Here is a 22999-nt window from a genome sequence, read left to right on the forward strand (position 1 = left end):
AGCCTACATTTTCATTGTTGAGCAGAAATGTATCTCATTTTGCTGTACAATCCTTTTTTAAGACGTGTTATCTCTTTAAAAAAAAAAAATTAGAAAAAAGAAAAACCAGAAAAAATATGAAAGAGAAAAAACCAAATGTGTAGTGAAAAATCTTCTGTAACTTTGGATTAAGAGGTAACTGATCTTTTTAAAAAGAGAACAAAGTTATTTACTTTGCAAATGTGCTGATGGCATGGATCCATCTCACTGACCTCAGCATCCTTTTTTAAGTATTTTGCGTTTTGCTGTCAATATTAAGTTATTTTAAATTGTGGTTGAAGCAATAGGAAATTGAAATATGGATTGTGCATGACCGTGTCTTGAGTGTAAAAATATTGCGGTTTGAAACTTGGACCTAAAGTATTGCAAATAAAAGTTATAAATACCAATGGATTGTGTGACAGCAGCTTTTCCTCTAGGATGTGCAGCATCAGAAAGACTTCATCAGTGTGGCTGTGGGTGCTTTTAGCTTTGTCCTGTGCCACTCTATGATGACATGAAACAGGACTTCACCTGCCACCAGCCCAGGCCACCCTTTGCCACCCCAGCTCCTTGGAGCTTGGACAAGCAGACACAAAGTCTTTCTGCTGCTTCCCCCTTTTGCACAAATGCACAGAGAGCTGGGATTTTTCCAGGTCTCGTGTCTCCACGATGAATACGGTGAGTTACACAGATGCTTGTCAGCTCCACTTCCTGCCTAGAAATCTTGAAACTGCTTCTAAATGCTGCTCACTTCAGCTCTTGGACACCTACTCCCACAGGGCCGGGAAAAAAATGCCCCTGACGCCAGCTTACAAGGTGAGTTACGCCAAAGAGGGCTATGTGGGAAATCTCTATCCCTGCCTATCCTTTTAAGAGATCTGTGCCTTGTATCTAAAGGAAGGAATGTGCAAGCAACGTGACTGACACTTTCGCTCTCCGTGTTCGTTCCGCAGCCACGGGTACAAAGACATTATGGGAACCCTTGTGCAGCCAGAGCCTTCCGTCCCTGCAGAAGGGAGCGCGGCGGGTGGGGGCGGTTGGCGGGCAGCGAGCCCCGGACAGCGGGCGAGATCCGGCTCCACACCTGCCAGGCCCTGCTAAGGCTCCATGCCGGCTCCTCTGCAACAGCAAAGACCTTCAGCCGTGTCACTGCCCAGAGGGGCAGTGCTGGCCCGGCCGCACAGCTCCTTTTCCCCACAAGTTGCAGGAGATGAGAACGCAACACTTGCAAACACCGACTGCGAGCCACAGCGCCGGCTGCGCACCATGAACCTCAGCTCTGGGACCACTGTCTGCCCCAAGCTCCGGGGGATGCAGTGGGAGCCGGGCTGGGCTCTGCCCTGGGGCCATCCTCCAGGGACAGCTGCAAACAGGGAGCATTTAGTTGCCACCAAGAGCCCAGCCACGCGTGGAGGGGAGCCGGTGCAGGTGCGGCCTGCACTGTTGCCTGCTGTGCTCTGGGGCTGCTGCTCCCCGCAGAGGGAACTGCACTGGCGTGCCAGAGGAGACAAAGAAGCTTCAGCTTAAGCCAAACTGAGCTGGGTGGCTGGGCTGGCAGGAGTGGGGAGGGTCAAGGGCATTCACAGAGCTCATCCTGCTGGAAGGACGAGGAAAAGGGGCAGTGGGAAGCTAACAGTGAGGAGAGCTGAGGCCTGGAGGGCAGCTCTTGAATGACACTCAGGTCTCACCGGACCTCTGAGACATTGCTGTTCTTCTGCCAGTGACAGGATGAGTCCCTAAACCTGGGGCTCGCTCCTCCTCGTGGTCAAAGGCATCAAGGAAGGCTACAGTGCGACAGAGACTGCCCTGAGCTGGCAACTCACTGGGGGAAAAGAGGGAGCACTTGTGAAGTAAAAGGCAGGCGGGGCAGAGAACTGTTCAGAGAAGGGCTGAGCTAAAGCTTGAGCAAGCTGAGAAATGCCATTTGGGGTCATCCCAGATTGATTTCATTTCACAAGTTATTGAACAAGTTTATTTTGGGGGCGGGGGGGGTGTCATGTTTTCCCCTGGAGGCGTGCACTCTGCAGGCTTGAGCTGCGTTGCCGAAATGCTCGAGCATGTCTCTGCTGCGGCTCACACCGGTTCTTCTTTGGCTTCTTCCGGCCCGGTGCTGAGCCGCAGCAGAGCCCTGGCGGAGCCCAGAGCAGCCTCAGCATCCACAGAGCCCGGCTGCAAGGAGAGAAAGCAGAAACCGCCCGTCACTTGAAGGCTGCTGTCCCCCTTGTCCCAGCCGCCCGTGGTGCCCAGGCCGTGCTGGCCGTGCTCAGAGCGGTGCCCGAAGCCGCCCGTCACTGCTGCCTTTGGCAGGAGAGCAGGATGGCAGGACACGTGCCACCGCCCGCAGCCAGCCGTGGCAGATCCACCTCCTCAGCAGCTGCCCATTGGGATGCTCCTGTGCTCGCTGCCATCTCCCAAAAGCCCTTATCCCAGCCGTGCCAAGAAGACGGGGACCCACCGCACGCCACCCGCCGCCGGAAGAAAAGCTGCTCCCAAGCGATGTCCTCGGCGTTCTCCAAGGCCCCGTCCCATCCACGCTGCAGCTGGTCCCAAGCACTTCCCGATCCAGACTGGACACCACCTACAACACCTCCTTTAAGGGAAAGAAACAACAAATTAATGAAAAGGGATTACAGACAAAAAGGAGAAACAAGAAAAAAGGTAAAAAGTCTTCTCTCTGTTGGGGGCCTGAGGAAGGCCCAACCTTCCCTACATGCTGGGGAAAAACCCACCCTCGGGCGAGGGAAGCCCACGCTTTCTCCCCTCCCCCCCGCACTGACCCCCAACAGGCACAGCGAGCCCAAAGCAAACAAGCCGAGTGGAGCAGCCCAAGCCCTTCCTTTCCTGCAAAACAAAGCAGCCCGTGCACAGCTCCTGGAGTGCCACCTCTGCTCCTGCCATGGGGGCTTGTTTGTGTCGGGCTGGCTGCCCCAGCCCCAGCCCGGGGAACAGTGGGCGGTGGGGGCTGTTGGCAGGGCCAGGGGCCGACTCCCATTTCCTAAGCACCCCAGCCCATCCCGCCCGCCCTGCCGAAAAGCAGCTTGGCAGCCGGCTGAAGAATTAGTTGCATCCGCCCCAGCAAAGGGGGGAACCTTTGCTTCCCGGCCAGGCCGTGCAATGCCCAAATCTGGGAGCATCCCCCTGGCTGTGGACTCATCTGTAAATTCGCTGTGGAGCCTGGCTTTGAAGAAGGTGCCAGAATCGAAGCCCATCATCTTCAGCTTGCCGGTGGCCAGGTCGAGGAAGAGCTTGCCATCCTTGACGTCGTCCTCCATGTCTCCAGCAGCAGCAGGAGTACAGCTTCTCCAGGGGCTCCTTCTTCCCTGCGGCTGAGAGCAGGCTGTCAGTGCCCCGCCCAGGGCCCCGGCTGTCAGTGAAGCAGGACAAGCAAAAGCAGCTTGCACGGCGGCCACCAGTGCTGGGAAGAGCAGCTCAGCGCCAGCACAAGGGCTGCGGGTCCCCATCTGACGACCCCTGCGCAGCGATACAGGCAGGGCAAAAAAGCCTGCGTTTCTTGGCTTCTTCTGGCCAAGGCACGTGTGGAGCTGTAACTTACCGGCTCCCTGGATCAAAGTGTGCCTGTGGCTCTCTCCCTTCTTCTATGGATGATGAATATCCTGCAGCCAAGGATCACACGACAGGTCTTCTAATGAGGGCCTGTCCAAGGAGTGCAGGGACAGACACCATCTGATCAGTTCCTTGCAGTCTGTGGGGAGAAACCAGAAAGCGCCGGTCAGTTGCAGAAGGCTCCTGTCCGCTTTGCCCCACTATTGCCATGCCCAGGCCATGCCATGGGGGCTCCGAGCTGTGCCTGAACTTTCCCATCCATTCTTTGTTTTGGAGGAGAGCAGGAGAGCGAGGCATGTGCCACCTCCTCGGCAGCTGCCAGAGCGGGATGCTCATGAGCCCGCTGCTGTCTCCCAGTACTGCTATTCCCCCCGTGCCGCAGGGATGAGCATGCACCTTGAGAGAGCCGTTCTGGGAGCGACAGCTGGCCCCAGCTGATGTTCCGGCCCTTCGGGAACGGGTGCCGCCCGCAGACCATCTGGTGCAGCACGATGCCCAGGGACCAGACGGTAGCTGCCTCGCCGTAGTACCAGCCAAAATGGGTCCATTCCGGGGGGCTGTACGCTGGTGTTCCTACGGAATAGAGAGGCACTTCATTAGCGGGATGCTGCCTGCTCCCGGAGCCTCGCCCCAGCATCCCTGGGCACGCAGGGGCCGCACCGGTGGCACGCGGCATGACCCGCTGCCCTCTCGCCAGCGCCTGTGACTTGTGGACAAACTGGGGGTTGTAAAAGAAGCCACCGGTGTCACAAGAGGGCAGCGGAAGCCCTGGCAAGGCTCAAGCATTCCATGCAAAGGGAAAACCCGCTCAGTGCCGGGGGTGGGAAAACCATGCCTTCACCCTCCCTGCCTGCATTGCCCCAAAAAAACATTCTGAAGCCAAGGCAAACAAGGCGAGCTGAGCAGTCCAAGCCGGTTCTTGCCTGCACACCAAACCGGCGGGTGCACAGCTTCTGGCCCCCCCCCCTCTGCTACCCCCACCCATGGGTGTGTTTTTGTCACACTGGCTGCCCCAGCCCCAGCGCCAGTCCTGGGCAGAGTGGCTGGCGAAGGCTGCCAGCAGGGCTGGAAGATGGCCCCCCGGCCACCCGCACTCAAAAGCAACTGGGCTGAAAACTCGGTCCCATGACTGGCATCAAAAGGGAGAATCCCCGCTGCCACAGCCAGGTTGGGCCGCGAGATGCCGGCACCGGGAGCCTACCCTGGTGAGGACTCACCTGCAAAGCTGGTGTAGGCTGTGTCTTGCAGGTAGGTGCCGCAGCCAAAGTCAATCAATTTGGCCTGGCCCGTGGCCAGGTCAACCAGGATGTTCTCTGGTTTCAGGTCCCTGTGAAGGACCCCGCAGCTGGTGCAGTGCCGCACGGCCTCCAGGACCTGGCGGAACAGCTCCCGTGCCACCTCCTCGGACAGGAAGCCCCGCGCTCGAATGAAATGGAGCAGGTCCTGAGACTGCTCCGGCCGCTCCATCACCAGCACCACGTTGCTGGGCAGCTCGAGCCACTCGAGGAGCTGCACCACACCAGGGAAGCCGGTGGACACCTTGTCCAGCAGCACGACCTCGAGTGGTGCGCTGGTGCCGTTGGGCTGCGGGAGGAGCACGATGCCGTCAGTGGGGCTGATGCCGTGCCAGGGCTCGGGAAGCCCTCGCCCAGCCCGGGATGCTCTGCGCCCTCCGCTGCCCCCACGCCCGCTCTCCCCCGAGGCGTCCTGGCGCCTTCCACCCTCCCGGGCCTCGGCTCATCCCCGCCCGTCACGCCCCGCCTTCTCCCGCTGCCCACCACCCCCACCCCATCCCCCCCGCTCACTCACCAGCTCGCCCCAATGACGGATGCGGGTCCGTGGCACCCATTTGATGGCCACCTGCAAGGCAAGGGGAGCAGCGGGCTGAGCTCGCCGCCCGCCCTGCCGAGCCCCATCCTCCTTCTCCTGCGCCCTCCTCCGCCCCCCGCCTCCTGCGCCCGCCGCCGGCCCCGCCACTCACCGGGGCGCCGTCCGAGAGCCGCGTGGCCGCGAAGACGCTGCCGAAGCCGCCGCGCCCCAGCAGCGAACCCTCCAGGTAGCGCTCCCTCAGGCCCTGCAGCGCATTCCCTGCCGGCGAGACGCGGCTGTCAGCGCTCGGCCCGGGGCCAGAAACGGCCGCCGGGCGCTCCTCAACCGCCCCGGGCCGGGTATCCCCAGATGTTGCCTCTTTCGAAGGGGACACCGGCGGCTCGGGGGCGGGGGCCGCGCTGCCGAGCGGAAGAGCTCGGACCGGGGAAGACGCCGCGGACGCGGCGGGAGCGGCCGCGCCGTCTGTCTCCTCGGCGGGTCCCGGGAGGAGCCGGGGCCGGGGCCGGGGCCGGGGCCGGGGCCGGGCCAGCCGGAGCCAGAGGCTAACAGTGCTGCCCAAGAGGCAGGCACTGATGCCCGCCCAGCGGCGCCACCGCCAGTAGGGCAAGAGCCGGGCGGAGGCGAGACCGCGGCGGGACGCCCGGGGGCGGGGAGGGCGCAGCCCCGCCCGGGGCCGGGGGCGGGCCGGGGGCATGGCCCGGCCTGGCATGGGGAGAGGGAGGCCGCGGAAGGGGCGGAGGGGGTGGAGCACTGAAGGGAGAGCGGGACAGGGGATGCGGGACACTGGGAGAAGGAGAGGAGGAACAGGAGAAGGAACGCAGAGGGTCTGGAGAACCGCTGCTCTTGTATTGCTCTTCTGCTGCTGCCGCTGCTGCCGCTGCTGCTGCTGCCGCTGCTGCCGCCGAAGCGCTGGGAGCGTTGGTCCGCGTGTCCGTGTGTCTGTTGCCCGGGTGTCCGTTTTTGCCCCGCGCGCCCCGCGGCCGAGCCCCGCGCGCCCCGGGCCAGCACGGGCCGCTCCGGGGCCGAAGCGGAGTCCCGGAGCATCTCTTCCTCCCGCAGCCGCGCCAAACGCACCGTCTTGTTTAGCTTCTTCTTCACCAGATTGTAACTCTTCCTTGCGGCAGTCTTGCAACTTGCCCCTGCTGCTGCTGGCTCGCCCCGCGCCGCGGTCTCTTGCTCGCGAGCAACCAAAGCGCTGTCCGCGCTTTTCGCCTGGAGCAGAGCAAAGTGCTGAATGAGGAGCCTGCCAGCGCCAGGCAGAGGCAGCCCCGTGGGAGGGCAGAGCAGGACGTGAGGAGGGAGACGTGCAGCCCCTGCGCGGTGCAGCGCTGCTCCCCGGCCGCTCGGCGTGGGCAGTGCGAGCGGCGGGGCCGTGCCCGGCGCGGTGCCCTCGTCGGCAGGGCTGTTGCTGTTTTCTTGTCCGGTTCCAGGTGAAAATCGGAGACTGCCGATAGGAGGCTTCAAATAAAAGAATGGAAACACTCTTTTTGCTGAGTTCTGATGCCGGTCCAATAGAGCAGCTAAGCTCTCAGCTGTTTGCCTCCTCCCTGCCAATCCAGCACTTTCAGCCTGGAACAAAGGCCCTCTCTGCAAAGAAACTGCTGGCTGGTTTCCCTCTCCTTCTGTTCATTGACACAGGTAGAAAAGCAGACTAGTTTGGATGCTGAGTCTGTCCAAACGGACAGTGAGCTTTGCCATGTGAAGCCAAGACACGGAGTCTTGAGCCCTGCGACAGTGTCATGGGAATCACCTTTGTTGCTGCTGCTGTCTGTTGTCACTGCTGAGGGTGCAGTCCCATGGGAGCACATGCCCTGTCTCTAGAAGCCAGAGCCGAGCAAGGCACTGGGCTCTAAAATCTTCCCTTGGCAGGCTTCTGGGGTCTCCAGCATTGCTTTCAAAGCCAAACAGGGAGAAGGCAAGCTGTGTGTAGCTCTTGGTATTGTAGAGTGTCTCAAACTTGCTAAGTCCTAGGTGTTTGAGGTAAGATCAGTTTGGAAGGACTGTGAGGTAGAACTAGTGCAAGACAGAAAAGGGGAGCATAGAAGGGAAGCAATTAATAGTATACGGGAACATCTTGGGTTGTTTCTTTCCGTTTGCATGTCCCTTCTGGGAAGCTGTTTTGCTTTTGCAAGAATCTTGTCCACAGTGATGTTTGCTCTTTTCAAGACCCTTTCCTGGAGACCGAGCTGGAGCTCCTGTCACAAGATGTGCCATCACATGCAGCTTCTCTTGGCTTGCCACACTGTGCGTGCAGCAGGACTCTTGCAGCAAAGCAGGACCAAGGTTTTGAGAGCTTGACAACTTGTCCTTTCTCCTCCTGGTGGACTAGCGAGTTGTGCCGTGGGTAAGGTTTTCGTCGTTACTGTTGTAGGCTAAGGAAACAGGAGGAGGGGGTAGCAGCAATTGTTAGGCTGGCTGAATGGAGAGAAAGAATCTCCGGAGCCTGCAGCCAGAAGTGGAGAGCTGGGGGCTAATCCTTCCAAGCTCTCAGTGGACATCTTGCAAGTGAGCTGGACTGTGAAAATGGTCTGACAGAGGCAGTTGGTTTCTGAGTTCAGCGTAGATGCTTGCACATCTGGTGCGTTGGTGCTCAAATCGAGAGTGCAATCGGTTCACAGGAAGCAGCAGAAGAAGCTGGAGCTCGCCGAGCAGGCGACTGAAAGAATCAGCAAAGGAGAAATGCGGGAAATGACTTGGTGTACCTTGCCTGGAAGAAGGGTAGTTTTTTTTGAATAATTCCTAATCCGTTCCCTTGGCTTTTGACTTTCCTAACAAGGCCATTTGCATCCCCGATTCAGCACGAAGCGAGAGGCCCGGGCTTACGGAAGTGCGCCAAAGATTCCTCCGCAGTGACGCTCAGGTGGAAAGAGGAGCGGGGCGCCTGAGCAGCCTCCGGGGAAGCATCCCGCGAGGTGCAATTTGCGCCGTGCTGGGAGAGGAGCAGGGGGAGAAGGATGGGCCTTGCGTAGCAGCAGCAGCAGCAGCAGCAGCAGCAAGTTTGGGCCGCAGGACATTGGGCCTGCGCCGCTGCCCCACAATGGGCGGGCGTGTTCCCGGGGCTGCGGCCCTGGCACCGCGTCCGCTGAGCTGCCGACGCTGCGGGAGCTCCCCGGGCTGGGCTCGGGTTCCCGCTGGGACTGGGCAGCAGGCTGTGCTCTCGCTGTGGTCAGCAGCAGCGGGACGTACCTCTGGACATCCACGTCTCCTGCTGCTGGGAAGAAGCAATGAAGCGAGTGCAGAAGTTCTGCTTCCTCTTTCTCCCGGTGGATTTTTTCGTTTCATTCCACACTCCAGAGGCAATTTCTGTGCTGGCCTCTGGCAGCTGATTCTATTTCAAGAGCACCAGCAACAGGGCTGTGTTTGAGCGCTGTGAATGTGGCCTGTATGGCTTTCATTCTCCTCGACTTTTTGCTTATAGACCTGTGAACATTTCAAGATCTGCTAATCAGGATGCCTGCAACAAAGCATCTGAATTCCCCATCAGAAAAGCACTGTGGCTAGCACCGATCAAAAGAGGCAATTGCAGTTTTTCAGATAAAATTCAAGTGGCAACCAGAAGAGGGGGAAGAGCAGCCATGATCTGTAATTCCCAAGGCAAACGCAAGAAAAGCCTCCTGCTGTCACCTGAGGATGAGTGAAACAGTGCTGGGAACAGTGCTGGAACCGGATCCTTTCTTTCTCTGAAGGTTGCATCAGGGCAGCACAGCCGGGCTCTGAGGAATCAGGTCTGTTTGTGGCTGATTGTGTCTCTAGTCCAGAAATTCACCGGGAAAAACCTCTTGGGAAGCCGAGGCACAAGCAGGTGGGAAGGGGCTGGCGCTGCTGCTGCTCTTGGCCAGGAGCCCCGGCTGTGCCGGTACAGGGCCCACTGCGCGGTGGCTCCTGCTGCTGCCAGAGCTGGGCGGGTCTCAGGGACAGGGAATGGACACGGGGGACAGCAAAGGCTGTGGGGGGCTGCAGCGATGTTCACACATGGGCCAGCGCCAGCACAGAGCTTCAGCCCCGCAATTATCCCAGAGGGAAATGCTGGGGAAAGGCTCCATTTCAGCTTTCCTTTACTCATCACTGTGAAGTGACCAAAATAAAAGGAGAACAAGCAGAGCCCGATCTCTTCTCCTTCGGAAGGAGTCCCATGCCTTGGGCTGTGAGAGGCCATGAGGGGCTGTGAAGGGCTGTGAGGTGCCATGAGGGTTTGTTAGGGGCTGTGAAGGGTCATGAGGAGTCGTGAGGGGCCGTGAGGGGCCGTGAGGGGCCATGAGGGGCCATGAGGTGCTGTGAGGGGCCATGAGAGATTGTTAGGGGCTGTGAAGGGTCATGAGGGGCCATGAACTGTGAGGGACTGTGAGCTGCCATGAGGGGCCCTGGGGAGCTGTGAGGGGCACCGAGGGGTCATGAGGGGCTGTGAGGGGCCTTGAGGGGCCATAAGGGTCTCTTAGAGGCTGTTGGAGGCCAGGCGCCTCATGGAACCAAGGGTCAGTTATGACACTGTGCAAGCAAGGAGATCATGGTTGACAGTACAGAACTTCATGGAACCACAGGCCCATTGTTACACAGCAGGGCCGCAGAAGCAAGGAGATCATTGTGACACTACACAACCTCATGGAATCAAGGCGTCCATGTTACGCTACTGAACCTCATGGAGCCAAGGGTCCATTGTGACACTGCGGACCCAAGGAGACTGTTGCTGACAGAACGAAAGTTCATGGAACCAAAAGTCCATTGTGACATCGTGGGGCCTCATGGAAGCGTGGAGACCATTATGACACTTTGTTACTATCCGATTTACACCCAGAAGGGCAAAGAAAACAAAATCTCTGAGTATAAAAAGGAAAGAACTTTGAAGGTTCAAAATATTCCCAGAGACGAGATTAAAACCAAACGAGATTAAATGTTGGTGCCAAAAAAATGGGTATCTGTTTATCTAATGGTAAGAGAGGCAAAGAGAAAGAAGGAGAAAAGTAGAGAAGAGTTAGAAAAAGCCAAGGTTACTCTAAAAGCATAGGATAAGTCACCACCACACTGTGCTACCTTTGTTGCTGCTGAGACAGGGTGGGGGAAGTGGAGAAGTTTTTGCCTTTTTTTTTCCTGCTGTTTGAAGCGTCTTATCTGCCTCTTCCCATCTCTGGAGCAGTTTGGCTGGAAAGCGGCGGCCCGTCCTCCGAGATGCAGGCTCCATGCTTGCAGCTGAACCTCGGTCCGCCTGGGACGAAGGAGCAGGGGTAGGGGTTGCACAGCTCACTCGGGATTTCAGTCCAGGGTGAAGGATTGGGGGGTTCTCCCCAGGCGGGCGGCGTCGGCTCCCGGAGGCCTCAGGGTGTCTCGTGGCTGGCGATGGTGGTGGTGTGGGGAAAGGCAAAGGGCAGGGATTCTACCTTTCGCTTTCGCCTCCACATTTTGCACCAGTTTTGCCTTCCTTTTTATGGGCCTCCAGGCGGGCTATGCACGGCCCGTACGGCACGTAGTTTCCAGGCGTTCAAAAGTGATTATGATAAGCAGCCATAATGACGAAGCACTTTTGAAGCCTTTCTGGTGCTGAGCAGTGATAATGACAAAGCATTTTTTGGAGCCTTTCTCCTATGATTAGGCTCTTGCACACTTCAGAACCAAGGGGCCATTGTGACACCGCAGGGCCTTGTATAACCAAGGGGTCATTGTAGCACGGCAGGGCCTCGTGGAATCAAGGGGATCGCAGTGACACTGTGGGGCTCCATGAGGCCACGGGGCCATTCTGACTGTGTGGAAGCAAGGATACCATTGTTACGCTACGGGGCATCACGGAACCAAGGAGGCCATTGTGAAGCAGCGGGGGAACCCGCTGAGACTATTATGACACTTCAAGGCCTTGTGACACCGAAGGGCCATTGTGGACCTGCAGGGCCTCGTGGAACCAATGAGACCATTGTGACATCACAGGGCCTCATGGGAGCCAGGGGCCATTGTGACACAGCCAGGCCTCATAGAACCAAGGGGCCCTTGGGACACTGCGTGGCACCATGGGGCCAAGGAGACCACTGTGACACTACAGGGCATCACGGAACTAAGAACTACGTAACAGTAAGAGGCCCAATGGAATCAAGGGGCCATTGTGACACCACAGGGCCTCATAGAACCAAGGAAACCATTGTGACACTGCAAGGTCTCATGGAAGCAAAGGGCCAGTGTGACACAGCCAGGCCTTGTGGAACCAAGGGGCCACTGTGATCCTGGGGAGCCCAATAGAACCAAGGAGCCATTGTGACACTGCAGGACCTTATGGAATCATGGAGACCACTGTGACACTCTGTGACCTCATGGAACCAGTGGGCCATAGTGTTATTTTGCAGCCCCATGGAAGCAAGGAAACCGTTTGGACACAGCAAGGCCTCATGGAAGCAAGGGGCCTTTGTGCCGCTGTAGAGCCAAGGAGACCACTGTGATATTGCTGGGCCTCAGGGGAACAAAATTGTGATGCTGCAGGGCCCCAAGGATCCAAAGAACATGGAACAGGACTGGTTGGCTTGGCCCCCTGGGGCCACCTGCCTGGTCCGGCTGACCTCGGCATGTTGAGGGTTGCTTCTCATCTGCCCCTGAAATGCTGGAGTTCCTTGCTTTCCTTTCTGTGGGAAAGAACTGTCCTTCTCCTCCAGGGACCCATGGCTGAAATTAGGATTCTACCTCCAAATTTGATTCTATCCGAGGATTGTTCCCATGTGAAACCTGCCAGGACAGACAGCTCAGGCTGGCCTTGGCCTCTTAGGGGCCACCTCTCATCTGCCTTCAAAACACGGGGTGGGGGGCTGTGCTTTTCTTCCCATGGAAAAAAACATCTTTCAAGTCCAGCCATCCATGGCCAAAACTGGGAATCCACCTCTGAAATTCCATCTATCCAAGGAATAGCTCCCAGACAAAAGCTGCCAGGAATGTCCAGCTCCCCTTGCATTCCTGAGGGCCAGCTCTCATCTGCCTTTGAAACACTGGGGCTCCTCACTTTTCTGCCAATGGAAAAGAACTGTCCTTCTTGGCCAGACGTCCATGGACAAAACTGGGATTTGGCCTCCCAAATTCCCTCTATCCAAGGATCGCTCCAAGACAAAAGCTGCCAAGACAAACAGGTCTGGCTGGCCTTGGCCTCCTTGAGCCACCACTAATCAGCCTTTGAAACCCTGGGGCTCTGCCCTTTCCTTCCTGGGGAGAAGAGCTGTCATTCCGGTCCAGGCACCCACAGCTGAAATGGAACTCCACCTCCAAAACTCCCCATATGTCCAAGGGTTGCTTTCAGACAGAAGCTGCAAGGACAGACAGGTCTGGCTTGCCTTGGCCTCTGGTGGCTGCCTCTCATCTGCCTTCAAAACACTGGGGTTCTGTGGTTTCCTTCCTGTAGAAAAGAACCGACCTTCTTGTCCAGGTGCCCGTGGCCTCAAGCACATGATCACTACATAGGGACAAAGGGGCTCTGTGCTCAGTGGAGTGGAGCCTGAGGACAGTGGAGGAGAGTCCTGGGAGGGCTTGAAGGGTGGTTTCAGAGATGGTGGATCCTTTTGACATAGTAGAGAACAGCCGGCAAAAGAAAGAATTAATGCAAAGGGCAGGTGGGGAGGTCCAGACTGGACACAAGGAGAAAGGAATTTCTCTCCCAGGGCAGTGCTGTGGTGCCACGTGTCCCCCAGAAGGAGTCTGGAGCAGCCCAAGGCTTTGCGTGCCAAGGCAGAGCCAGGCAGGCCGCAGAGCCATCAGCAAAGGAAGGGGCCGGGGAGGTGGGGCAGCCGGGGGGATGAGGACAGCCTGCAGGGACAGAGACACAGGGCACGGACACTGTAGGACAGCCTGGGCCGGAGAGGGCAGAGGGATGTGCAGAAGCTGCAAGGCCCTGACAGAGGCAACTTCTGCAGCACTTTGGCCAGGGCTGCTGTCCCTGCCCCTGGGGCCAGTTGGGAGACAAGTGACCCTTGCAGCCCTGGGGCCTCATTGCCTCTTTTTTCCTGCTCAGCAGCCTGGCAGGGGGCACCCCATGGTCCTGCCCTTGGCATTGCACATGCCCACATCCCAGTGCCCCGGGAAGAGTCCCGAGCAATGAGGGAGGGACAGGATCTGCCTTTCCGGCGGCTGGGGCACTGCCTGCAGCCAGCCCGGGCACGGCACAGAGGCACAGAGGGGTTCCATCAGTTAGGGCTGGGAAGATGCTGACAAGTGACCGGGGGAGAATCATTCCCAGCCCTTGACACAGGAAGCCTCTGGCTGCAGGACAAAGCAGCTGCAGTTCCTGAAATGATCTCCTCAAGCTGGAACATACCACTGACTGTGGATTCAGGAAGTACATTCTCTGAGTATCCCTGGTGTAGAACATGAGGACATGCTCAGGGCTTAGGCTCAGTCCAGTAATATTTCCAAGACAAGCCTTTCTATAAAGATGAAATTTCCTGAGAGTGTTTTCCGTTTCCTACTCTTGCGGAATGGGAGGGGGGGAAGTGATAAAGGAATTCTTCATTTGTAAGAGTCCCTAAGGCATGGGAAGTGTAACTTGAGTGCTCTGCAGGAGTTTCCTAAAGTGCTTTCAAGGCACTCCTCTGCCCACGGAGAGCACCGGCATCACCTTTGCTGGACCCGCCAGGCTTAGTCTGACCTGTCCTTTCTCCCACCTGCAAACAGAACCTGTCCCCAGCCAGTGCCCTGCAAACAGGCAGGTTTCTGTAGGGCCAAGGAGAGTGCACAGAGATATGGGGTCTGTGAGTGCTGGCAGGAAGAGATCAGGCACAGGGAAACATCTCCAGGAGGAAGATCTTCAGCAAGCAGAGAGAAGATCAGGCAATGAGAGAAAACAAAAGGCAGAAATGTTGTGGCACGGAGAGCTTAGAGACCTCCACAGGATGCCCTCGAGTGCAGCCCCTCCCTCTGAACAAGCCCCCTCCCCTCCTCTCTCCCTCAGCCAAGCCTCTGCCCTCAGGGCCGGGGCTCCAAGGCGTGAAGCCCCTCCTGTGCAGGCAGAGCTGCAGCAGAGCTGTGGGGCAGCTCTGCGGTCCCGGGCCCAGTTCCCTCTGCAGAGCACAGGGCCGGGAGCATCTGCCTGGCACTGGGGGGCTCTGGGAGGGGGCACAGCTGGCTCAGCTGGCTCAGGGTGACGCTGGCCCCAGTGCCCGGCTGTGGGCAATGCAGCCAGGGAAGGAGCTCCATCTCCCTACATCCAATGCCATCATTAGGACACTTGGCTTTCTTCTTGAGGATTCCCCCTAAGCTCGGAGCTTCCCTCCAGGACGCAAACAGGTCGTGTAGCATCTTTGTGTTACCTGAAAGCCCCACAGTGAGACACAGAAGTTTGATGATGGACAAAGTGCTGTTGGCTTGGTGCAATGAGCCATGTGTGTATTTGGCTACCAATGTGGGGCTGAGACCTCGAGAAGGGGATGGACATTTGATGGGCTGTGGTGGATCGATCTGCTCTCAGCAGTGTTGGGATGGTTTCTAAGGGAAATATGGGAGGGTGATTATCCTCTGTCTGACAAGGGTGAAAGCCCAGAGGATCTTGGAACAGGACAGAGTGACAGAGCACCTCCCCTCACTCTCCACTCACCGCCTTGCCTCACAGAACTCGCTCTATTCTCCCCGAGGACAGCAGCAATGCTGAGTGTTTCTGACATCCAAAACCAGTCAGCCGGGGAGATGAAGAGGAGCTGTAAAAACCTCTAGAACACTTTAACAGCTTTTGCCATTCCTGTTCTTGGGCCCTGGGAGTGCCCTTGTGTTAGCTGGGGTTTCAAAGTGTAACACCAGGACAGGTGGCTGTCCCCCTCCCACTTCTGCACAGCAAGGCTGAATTATAAAACCCCCCGGAGCAATTGCCCTGAAACTCATGTCGCACGCAGCCAGCACCAAGCAGGGCTGCGGCTGGAGCTGAAGGAAGATCTGCTAGAAAAACAGAAGGGTGTTGTCGGTGATGGAACACGGACTTCGCCGGCCGCATGCAAAGCCAAATTTCCTCGCACGAGTCACATCTTTATATACTGTTCCAAACCCACAGTTCAGCAGCTACAAACTTCAGCTTCTAAGGTTATATGTTTTACATCTCCAAGGGCTACAGATTACCATCTCCTCGCCCAATCTCCCGTTAACTATCCTGCTCTTTGTCTCGCCTCTTGCTCTTTGTCTCGCCTCCTGCCAGACGCGGCCCCGGCCCGCCCCGTCTCTCGTCTCTCGCAAGGCCCCAGGCCAGCCAAAGCCGTTCTCCGTGGCGACACTCTGAATCCCCATAAGGTGTCAGTGTGTGACAGGAGAAGCATTTGTGGGACATGGCTTTGATTTGGCTGAGAGCCGTTTCCCTTAAGCTGTCACTGACTTTTCTCCATGAACAGGTCCCCATGTCCACACACAGCCAATGTCCAACAGCAGCTCCATCAGCCCCTTTCTCCTGCTGCCATTGGCAGACACGCGGCAGCTGCAGCTCCTGCACTTCAGTCTCTTCCTGGGCATCTCCCTGGCTGCCCTCCTGGGCAGCGGCCTCATCATCAGCGCCGGAGCCTGCGGCCAGCACCTGCACAGCCCCATGTTCTTCTTCCTGCTGACCCTTGCCCTCACCGACCTGGGCTCCATCTGCACCACTGTCCCCAAAGCCATGCACAATTCCATTTTGGGACACCACAACCACCTCCTACGCAGGAGGTGCTGCACAGCCCCTTTCTCTTTCTCTTTCTCCTTCTCTCTTTCTCCTTCTCTTTCTCTTTCTCCTTCTCTTTCTCTTTCTCTTTCTCTCTTTCTCTCTTTCTCTCTTCCTCTTCCTCTTCCTCTTCCTCTTCCTCTTCCTCTTCCTCTTCCTCTTCCTCTTCCTCTTCTCTCTTTCTCTCTTTCTCTCTTTCTCTCTTTCTCTCTTTTTCTCTCTTTCTCTTTCTCTCTCTCTTTGTCTTCCTCATTTCAGCGGAGTTTTCCCTCCTCGCCGCCGTCGAGTGCTACGACCGCTACGTGTCCCTCTGCAAACCCCTGCACTACGGGACCCTCCTGGGCAGCAGAGCTTGTGCTCACATGGCAGCAGCTGCCTGGGCCAGTGCCTTTCTCAATGCTCTGCTGCACACGGCCACTACCTTTTCCTTGCCCCTGTGCCAGGGCAGTGCCCTGGGCCAGTTCTTGGGTGAAATCCCACACATCCTCAAGCTCTCCTGCTCACACTGCCACCTCAGGGAACTCGGGCTTGTTGTGTTTTCCATCTGTTTAACTTTTGGTTCATTTGTGTTCCTTCTTTTCTCCTATGTGCAGATCTTCAGGGCTGTGCTGAGGATCCCCTCTGAGCAGGGATGGCACAAAACCTTTTGCACGTGCCTCCCTCACCTGGCCATGGTCTCCCTGTTCCTCAGCACTGGCTTTGTTGCCTGCTTGAAGCCCCCCTCCATGTCCTCCCCATCCCTGGACCTGGCACTGCCAGTTCTGTACTCGGTGCTGCCTCCAGCCCTGAAGTCCCTCATCTACAGCCTGAGGAACCAGGAGCTCAAGGATGCCCTGAGGAAAATGATGACTGGATGCTTTCCAGAAGCAAAAACCTGCCTGTTTTCAGCTCCATAGGCTAAAGTGTAATCATTAGAGGCCCAGCCTGCCCTCTCAGGTTGTTTTGGTGGTGGTGCTTTGGGGGCTTTTTTTCTTTTCCTATGTTAATGTTGTACCCAACAGATTTTGTTATGCATCTTATTCCCTGTTTACAGGCTGAATGGGACTGTTGACAGGGACTGTGTCAATGAGGAGTCTGCTCTGTGTGTATTCACATGAAAGAAAGGACCCATCAGCAAGGTCTTTGTTCAAGATCCTTTGGTTGAGTCCATCCCTGAAGCTGGAGGGCAGGACCAGTTTTGCAGGCGTGGGGCAGGGAAGAGTCCCAGCAGAGCAGCACAGCCAGGGAGCAGCAGAGCTTGGTCTTTTCAGAGCTCCTCTCTTATTACTTCCACTCTCTCCTTTGGAGCTGCTGTGATGGTGTAAGGCCACCAGCTCTGTGCGGGTGGTGCGAGTCCTGCTGCGTGTCACAGGCAGGGACAGGCCATGGGCACTGCTGGGACACAGCTGGGCTCCGCCACAGCAGTTCCATCAGCAAAGGGCATCTCCTGAAGGCACTGCAGGAAGGCTTTGCTCTCCCTGCACAGTCACTGTCAGGAAGAGGCCCAAGGAAGAGACTCTAAAGAGGCTGCCTGTGTTCCTTGTTCTCCCAGGGCTCAGTGGGATGAGATCAGGGTCCCAGTGTGGCCTTCAAGAGACTCAGGTGTGGTTCAGGTTTTGCTTGGTGGTGGCCAGTGCCCACCAGATGGTGAATGGTCTGTGATGAACCTTCCTGGGGCTCTGCAGCTTGTGCCAGGCCTGATGGCAGGGGAATGTTCTTCTGGAGGGACTTGGGAGCTGCCAGGAGAACGCAGGGGACCTGCAGGGACAGTGTGTGCCAGGGATCAGCCGTGAGTGGAGCTCCCTGGGCACAGGCCTGTCCAGGGTGGGCTCACCCAGAGATAAAGGACTGAATGTTTCCTGTGAGCCATGAGAGCTCTGCAGCCCCAGGGGACACAGCAGGTACAGGGAAAGGAGTCTGGGCAGTGACTCGTCTGACCCTCTGGAAACTTGCGGAGGAGGATCCAGGGCAGCCCCAGCCCATGCGCCAGCCCTGGAACAAGGCAGGCACCTCGGAGCACCCTCCATGGCCACAGCAGAGCCTGTGTGGGAGGGGGTCCGTGCAGGGAGCACCATCAGCTGCAGAGCTCTGTCTCCCAGCTTGAGCAGCACAGCCCAGCAGAGGCAGCCCATGGCCCCGGGCAGCACAGCCGCCATGCTCTGCAGAGCAGCACCCCCAGCTCGGGGGCTGTGGGCAGCAGGGCAGAGGCTACAGCAAGGGCTGCTCAGGCCAGCACAGACGTGTTCCCCTGGGAAAGGCTCTGTGGGGAGCTGGGATGGGCCAGGAGAAGAGCAGCAGCTCGTGTGTGTGCAGAGGAGCCCTGGCAAGAGGAGCCCTGTCCCTGGGATAGCAGCAGGAGCAGCCTGAGGAGCCCCAGAGCCAACTCTCTGCTGCTGTGCTGGGCAGCGGGGCCCTGGGGCTGCAGGACCTGCCCGAGCTGAGGATCTCCTGAGCATTCCAGACACGGAGTCACTGTCCTGCACCTCCAGTGCCTCCAGTTCCTGCTGCAGGGCCAGACAGGACTGGGCTTCTTTGCAGGGCTGGGGCCGGGGCAGGGAGAGGAAAACAATGGACCCTTGATTATAAGACTCCCCTCCGTGTCACAATGCTCTCCATGGTTCCACGAGGCCTTGCAGTGCCACGCTGGCCCCTTGGTTCCTTTGGGCCCCACGCTGTCACTGTGGTGCCCTTGGTTACACGAGGCCCCACGGTGTCGCAAGGCACCTTTGGTTCTCCGAGGGCCCTCAGCGTCTGTTTTGCCAGTGGGCAGGGTCAGCCCCAAAGACACAGACACCAAGTTCAGGAATAGTGTAAGTTATTAGAATGCAAAACTGCAAAGAATCACAAAAGGAGAAGCCCAGCAAAGCACCCAATCATCACTACCAAAGATTGCGTACAGTAATCAAGAAAGAGACAGCACCAGTTACCCTCAGGCCTTGCCATCATCCACATCCTCACATCAGCTGGGGGAAGCTGTCACAGCCAAGGACTGGAGAGCCATTCCCGCACCCTGGGAGTTCCTGCAGGTGCATCCACCTTTGCGGGCAACGAGGCTTCAACCTCGCTGTGAGAGGGCCCAGCTTTGACAGCGTTGAACAAACAAGCCGACATCACTGCTAGTGTGGGAACATCTGGTCTCATTCTCCTGTTTGGTTTCTCCCAAAGCCTGGCCAGGGCTCAAGGAGGAACCGAGGGAGTTTGATCCTAAAGCCCCAAACAAGGCCAGATGGGGCCTCGTCCAGTTTCTAAATACAGAAAGGTCAATCCGTGTTTCACCAATGAACATAGAGCATATTGCTACTAATGCTTTGTTAATGAGCAGATACAAATAGAACATTTGGTTGGAAGGTTCATCTAGATGTCAACTTTGGCTCAGAGCCTGTTGTTCAGGCCTCAGTCAGGGCCTGTTGTTCAGGCCTCACTCCTTCAATCAGTCCTTTGACCTAGAGACGAACTGCAACCTTCATAACAATTCTTTTCATCCTACAATCTTAGATTTAAGTATTAGAAATTCTTTGTTGACAAGCCAAAATATCATACGGGAAGTGCTTTAAGGGTATCTTTTCACAATCTTCATAGGAACGCTTAACCCAGCCATGATTAAAGAGCTGTCCGTGAGTTTGATTCCATTTCCCTTTATACTGGCTGCAATTGAACAGTTTACAGTGTGGGTGCATACAACCTATTCCAGGAGACAACATCCATCCACAGACACTTTTTCCTACACATATTCCTCTTTATCCGATTTAGGCAAGAAATGCCTTTTCTATGAAAAGGCAGCGGTCGGGGATCGCCACCCTCGGTCTAGAGCTCTGTTTTTATCGTGAACTGTGCTCAAGTTTCTAACCCACCATTTGGGTTGGGCCAGATGGGCCAGCCAAGGCCAGTCATCGAATCCTTCTGGACTTGCACGCACCCAGCAATTACTGAGGTTAAATGAGTTCCCTATCTCTGCTCCTGCTGTTAGAAATCTATTTTCCCAACCAGTGCTCCGATTACAAGGACAACATTAAATCAACAAGATCAACAATAGTTTCACTGTTAAGTGGTCCCTTTCTGTCTGCAGAAGTCACTCACTCAGTGGCACATCAGTCTTCACATCGAGCGCCGTGGATCAGAGCACTTTCCAAAGGGACCATTGGGGCAAACAGGGAGATTTGGTCTGGCAGGCTCTGCAAAACAATATCCTGTAACATCTCTTTGTTCTCTCACAGAACACTTGGCTGCAGGGACATGTGCCCATCTTTCTCACCCAGGTTTCAGGATTCAAACAGTGTTGTCTTTGTTTACAGCTCTTACTTCAGCTGGCTCGGGCGGGCCATTTGGCCTCTGGACCCACACTCTGGCTCCATGATCAGGACTGGTGGATCCAAACCCTTTATCTCCATGAACAGTAGTGATGTGAAGTGGATGTCCTTTTTTCACGGTTGTTTTAAAAACTGGCAATATCAATAACTGTGCTACCCTGCCGTGGGGTTGAATAATCCAGTGTTGTTCACTATTGTTTAACAGAACTACTTTAATTTCTCCTTGATAATCTGCACCAACCACTCCTCCCACCATATGAACACTTGTCAAGGCCAAGCTTGAGTGGGCAGTTATCAAACCAAAGTGTCCCGGAGGAACCTGAATTCCTCTGCCGGTACTGATAACTCTCATTTGCTTCTGATTTTTCCTAATTAATTCTAATGCGTAAAGGTCCAGCCCTGCAGCCTCTGCGATGGCCCTGTCAGGGACCATCACCCCCGGAACAATTTCCCAGGAAGTCAAAGTGTCACTGTCCGTGGTTCTATTTGCAAATTGGGTGCAGCCATGCGCATCCAGGGGGTTTCCATTTCCCCAGTGGGCCCATTGTTAAGGATATGGAGCACATCTGGGAGGTGGGTTTTTCATTGCGACACATTCCCATCTCCTATATTTTTCAACTGCTCTTTTAACAACCCCTTCATCTGTTCAATCAGTTCTGCAGCTTGTGGATAGTCTGGGATATGAAAAACCCAGCAGTCTTACTCACTTTATTTTTCGCAGTAACAGACAAAGCATTCCACGTCCTAGCGTCAGCAAACCCTATAAAAACAGCCACTTTCATCCCTTCCTCCTTCATCTGTTGTATACAATCTCCCACAGTTTCCCAGCGATGCTGGGGTCCTGGCCAGTCCTTTTCTGTAGCATATTTAGTCTTATATCCCTGAGCAGCCAAAGCTAACAAATGGGTATTTGGAGCATTATTTCACAATGTCATTATATACATGTGAAAACATAAACATCGATTTTTATTATATTTTATTATGAACATGTAGATCATTATTTTTTGTTATTATTCTCGTTGTTATTATTATTATTTCCTTTGCTCAAACAAATCCAAGCTCAAGATTAAAAACTTCTTCTGTTGCTCCATGTGGGAGCGTTTCAACAACAATCGTTCCTTCTGTTGGTGCTGTTTCCGAGATGCTGTTAACAAAATTCACCCTCATCTTCCCAAACCCACAAGTTCTTTTCCTTTTTCTATATGCAATTTTGGGATGCATTTTAATACATCCAGTGCTTCAGCTTCTTTCAATTGACGTCCTCATTGCTCGCACGGAGCTCCGACCTCAGCCCACGCCACAGCCAGCAAACCCTAGGGAAGGTCTTCCCATGCGGGAATTTTGGATGGGACCGATTCCTTACACTTACATTTAAAAAGCAGCATTTTGTTGTGATCCAGCCAGACTATACCAAATTTGTTTTACCAGTGGGCAGGGTCAGCACCAAAGACATAGACACCAACTCAAGGAATCAGCGTCATTTACTGTAGTTCAAAGCAGCAAAGAATCACAAAAGGAGAAGCTCAGCAATGCACCCAATCATCCCTACCAAAGATTGCCCGTAGTGATTAAGAAAGAGACAGCAGCAGTTACCCTCAGACTTTACCATCACCCAGAGCCACCCATCAGCTGGGGGAAGCTGTCACAGCCAAGGACTGGAGAGCCATTCCCGGACACTGGGAGTTCCTGCAGGTGCCTCCACCCACAGGTGAGGCTTCCAACCTCCCTGTGAGAGGGCCCACCTTTGATAGTGTTGAACTAACAAACCGACAGCACTTCTAGCGTGGGAACATCTGGTTTCATTCTCCCGTTTGTTTCTCCCAAAGCCTGGCCAGGGCTCAAGGAGGAAGCAAGGGAGTTGACTTGGACCATACAGCCCCAAACAAGGCCAGATGTCAGATTTCATGGCCCTGTCCAGCTTCCAAATACAGAAAGGTCAATCCATGTTTCACTAATGGGTGGATACATCTATCAGAGCGCTCATGACCGTGCGCATTTCATGAATGAGCAAGTTCAAAGATAACCTTTGCTTGGAAGCTTCTGATGGTGCCCCAAGCCCCAGGACTGGAGGGACCCCTTGGCTGCGGGGCTGGGAGGGAGGGAGCTGCCCCTTGTTCTCACTCTGCCTCACGCAAAGCTGGGCCGCTCACAAGTGGGGCAGCACAGCAAACAGGCAGCCTGCCAGTCTCTTCCATCCTCGTCTCTTGAGATTTTTCACCTTTCAGCTTAGGGTCTACAAAGGCAACTGCTTTTGGTCCCGCTGTGTATCCCCACGTACAGCAATGCTGCTGAATCCGTCTGTAGCACAGCAGCAGGGGAAAGGCCTCAGCCCTTCAGGGTCAGGAGCTGCCGGGCTCTGCCTGAGCAGCTCAGCCAGCAGGAAGGGAGCTGCTCCACACGGCAACGAGGAGCAAAGCACTGCAGCACCTCCTGCTTGGGCAGAGCCCAAATTCGGTGCGGGAATAAGAGAGTTCTTCTCATGCCCTGGTGCATCAGCACTGCAGGTGCTGTGCCCGCAAGCACATGGTTCGAGATCTGCAAAAGAATTCTGCAACTCTTGACTGGGTCAGGATGTCACCAGTGCTAAACTCCACTTTAGTCCAAAGCAACCCCTTTACACCTCTGCTGGTGTCTGCTAGATTTTTTCTTCAGGGTATCCAGACAAAAGTAAACA

The 22999-nt window shown here is 55.8% G+C and overlaps 2 protein-coding genes across 2 annotated transcripts; one reads left to right on the forward strand and one right to left on the reverse strand.

Annotated features, from left to right (window-relative positions):
- Positions 1-3617: 3617 nt before the first annotated feature.
- Positions 3618-6124, reverse strand: LOC138101970 (serine/threonine-protein kinase pim-1-like). The gene is made up of 5 exons (XM_068999714.1): positions 5567-6124; positions 5395-5445; positions 4803-5169; positions 3982-4158; positions 3618-3724 (listed from the first exon to the last, which is right to left on the reverse strand). The coding sequence occupies exons 1-5, from the start codon at positions 6122-6124 to the stop codon at positions 3618-3620; spliced, it is 1260 nt and encodes a 419-aa protein (XP_068855815.1).
- Positions 6125-12919: 6795 nt separating this feature from the next.
- On the forward strand, positions 12920-16935 carry LOC138102005 (olfactory receptor 14J1-like). The gene is made up of 2 exons (XM_068999753.1): positions 12920-12983; positions 16298-16935. Exons 1-2 carry the CDS (start codon positions 12920-12922, stop codon positions 16933-16935), a joined length of 702 nt encoding a protein of 233 aa, XP_068855854.1.
- The last annotated feature ends 6064 nt before the right edge of the window (positions 16936-22999 follow it).

The sequence above is a fragment of the Aphelocoma coerulescens genome, unplaced genomic scaffold (genome assembly GCF_041296385.1).
Source record: "Aphelocoma coerulescens isolate FSJ_1873_10779 unplaced genomic scaffold, UR_Acoe_1.0 HiC_scaffold_60, whole genome shotgun sequence".
NCBI classification, from domain to species: Eukaryota; Metazoa; Chordata; class Aves; order Passeriformes; family Corvidae; genus Aphelocoma; species Aphelocoma coerulescens.